The sequence below is a fragment of the Heteronotia binoei genome, chromosome 11 (assembly GCF_032191835.1).
Source record: "Heteronotia binoei isolate CCM8104 ecotype False Entrance Well chromosome 11, APGP_CSIRO_Hbin_v1, whole genome shotgun sequence".
Classification (NCBI taxonomy): Eukaryota; Metazoa; Chordata; class Lepidosauria; order Squamata; family Gekkonidae; genus Heteronotia; species Heteronotia binoei.
The window spans coordinates 45,999,383-46,001,993 of NC_083233.1; the positions used below are offsets into that span (position 1 = coordinate 45,999,383).

The 2,611-nt window shown below is 45.9% G+C and overlaps 1 protein-coding gene across 1 annotated transcript; it reads left to right on the top strand.

The window, feature by feature from the left end:
• The first annotated feature begins 370 nt into the window (after window positions 1–370).
• Window positions 371–2,611, top strand: LOC132578980 (nyctalopin-like). Its single transcript, XM_060249133.1, has 2 exons — window positions 371–375; window positions 1,363–2,611. The coding sequence occupies exons 1-2, from the start codon at window positions 371–373 to the stop codon at window positions 2,609–2,611; spliced, it is 1,254 nt and encodes a 417-aa protein (XP_060105116.1).

Below are 2,611 nucleotides of genomic sequence, written 5' to 3' on the forward strand. Positions count from 1 at the left end.
TCTATGGAAGAAAGGCATTTAAAAAGGTGTGCTGTCCCTTTAAATGTGATGGCCAGAACTCCCTTGGAGTTCAATTATGCTTGTCATACCCTTGTTCCTGGCTCCACCCCAATGTCTCCTGGCTCCACCCCCAAAGTCCCCAGATTTTTCTTGAATTGGACTTGGCAACCCTACGAGACCTCAGCAGGGACCTGATACTATAGAGTTCACCCTCTGAAGCTGTTATTTTCTCCAGGGGAACTGATCTTTGTAGTCTGGCGATCATATGTACTTTGGGGGAGAATTGCTGGCCCATCTGGGGTTGCCAAGATTGATGGAGTGCTGCCCCTCCTTCAGTCCCTCTCCCCACACTCTTTCCTTTTAACTAGGGATGTCGTAACATGAGAGCCTGCCCTCCAAAGCTGCCTGCTCTTCCAGGAAAACTGATATTTGGAGATCAGTTATAATTCTAGGAGAATTCCAGGCTCCACCTGGAGGTTGGTAACTCCACAAGCTAGCTGCCTTAACTGAGTCAAATTCCAATGCAAGTTACAGAAACGGATCAAAAGCAGCACACACTTAGATGGGGTGGAGTCCTGCAGTGATAGGCAATTGGCTTGAGTGAAGGAGACTGTTACTGATTCAATGTACAGAGCCCTATAAATGGGGTTGCATTTGTCTCTTTTTCCACAGTTTAAATAAATCCAAACTACTATTTCTCTTTTCTAAATTTTTAAAAATTCATATTTTGTTTGTTGCAGTAACCAGCTAACCACTGTCTTTTCATTCATAAACACCTTCCTTAATAAGCCAGATAGATCTGCATTAGTTTGTATTTCACAATTCCAAGATATCAACAATCTAATAAATCAGTTATGTGCTTGGTTTCCTTCTATTATCCATGCAGTAGGGGCCAATGTAATCATAAATGCAATATCCCAGACTTTAAATAGCTTGTCTAAAGAAGGATTCAGCTTTCCCCATTTTTGTGCAACGGCCTTTCAAGCCGGCAATAGCAAATCCGACAGTCCTCAACAATTAGACTCAACTTTATATTTTAAGTGTTCCAGGACAACATGTACTCAGGATTTTCTACATTTTTTACAGCCATGTAACCCTCTCCTCCCGGATGATTCTCACCAGCATCCAGCCTGGTTCCTCACAACGCATTGGCTTTCATTTGACTAAGAACTTTATCCCTGCCGGCAGCCTTAAGCTTCCTTAAGTTCATTTCCTTTCTGTAGGAAACTTCATTGTTCTCACGGGGTCCATTCTCCATCCAGTGTCTTTCAAAAGAGCCACACAGCATTGTTGATGCTCTTTGGCCTATGCCAAGAACATGCTGTTCTTATTTTTCCTCTCTCTTTTTGCTGGTTCTCTAAGGTCTGGGCTGGGCACAAGTCCCTCTGTATGTCCACCCATCTGTAAATGTTCTTCTGATGCAATTATTTACTGTGGCAGAGCTGGACTCAGAAGCCTCCCACGAGACATCATAGCTTCTACCATCTCACTGAACCTGTCCAATAATTTTCTGCGTATCTTGGCTGCTGATGCCTTCGGCAACCTCACCTTCCTGAGTAGCCTCTGGCTGGATCACAACAATCTAACTTTCTTGTACCCTGGTGCATTTAAGTCCCTCAGCAACCTGAGGGCGCTGTACCTCAGCAGGAATTCCAGGTTGACCTACCTTCATGCAAACACCTTCGAAGGTCTAGACAACCTCATCAGCTTGGACTTATCCCACTGCAACCTCTTTGAGATCCACCCATTCATGTTCTCCCACTTGCCCTCTCTGAAAGTGCTCGACCTGACCGCCAACAACATGCGCTATATCCCGCAAGCTTTCCAAAGCTTGACCAGTCTCACGAGGCTGTCTCTGGAGAAGAATCACATTGAAGCCATTGGTAGAGACTCCTTGAAGTCAATGAAAGCTCTGGAGGACTTGAACCTCCGCAAGAATCGAATCTGGACCATCCATTATGATGCCTTTCTCCAACTAGACAGGCTCTGTGTGTTAAATTTAGGGCACAATCGCCTCTCTGATTTGCCTAACCAGCTTTTCAGTGGATTATCTCAGCTCAAGACTATACGCCTGGAGGCAAACAGATTCACTAAGATCAACTGCTCCTTTTATGGCTTGCGCAGCCTGAGGAAACTGTACCTGAACAACAATCACATTGTGTTCATTGCGGATGCTGCTTTCTCACCTTTGAGGGAACTGAGCTTTCTTCATTTAAACAGAAATAACCTGACCCATCTCTCCAGCCGCCTCTTCATGGAACTACCTAAGCTGAGATACGTCTTCTTGTCCCACAACCCCTGGGAGTGCGATTGTGGGATGTTGTGGTTTGCCACTTGGATACTGACCTACCAAGGGGTGATTGAAGGCTTGCACTGTGCCATCCCTGTGGTACGCAACAGGTCACTCCTTGGCCTCCCTGCTCAAGACATCTTGGCCAGCTGCTCACCTCCACTGGGGCCAATAGAGGATGCCTGCGATGGTCCCCACACAAATGATGTTTCTCCTCCATCTGCTGCTCCCAAGACACTGCTTTGCTTCCTGCTCACCTTGCAGCTTTGGCTCTCAGCCACTTGGTCCTTAGGTGGTCAATCAGATACAGACACAAGTTAA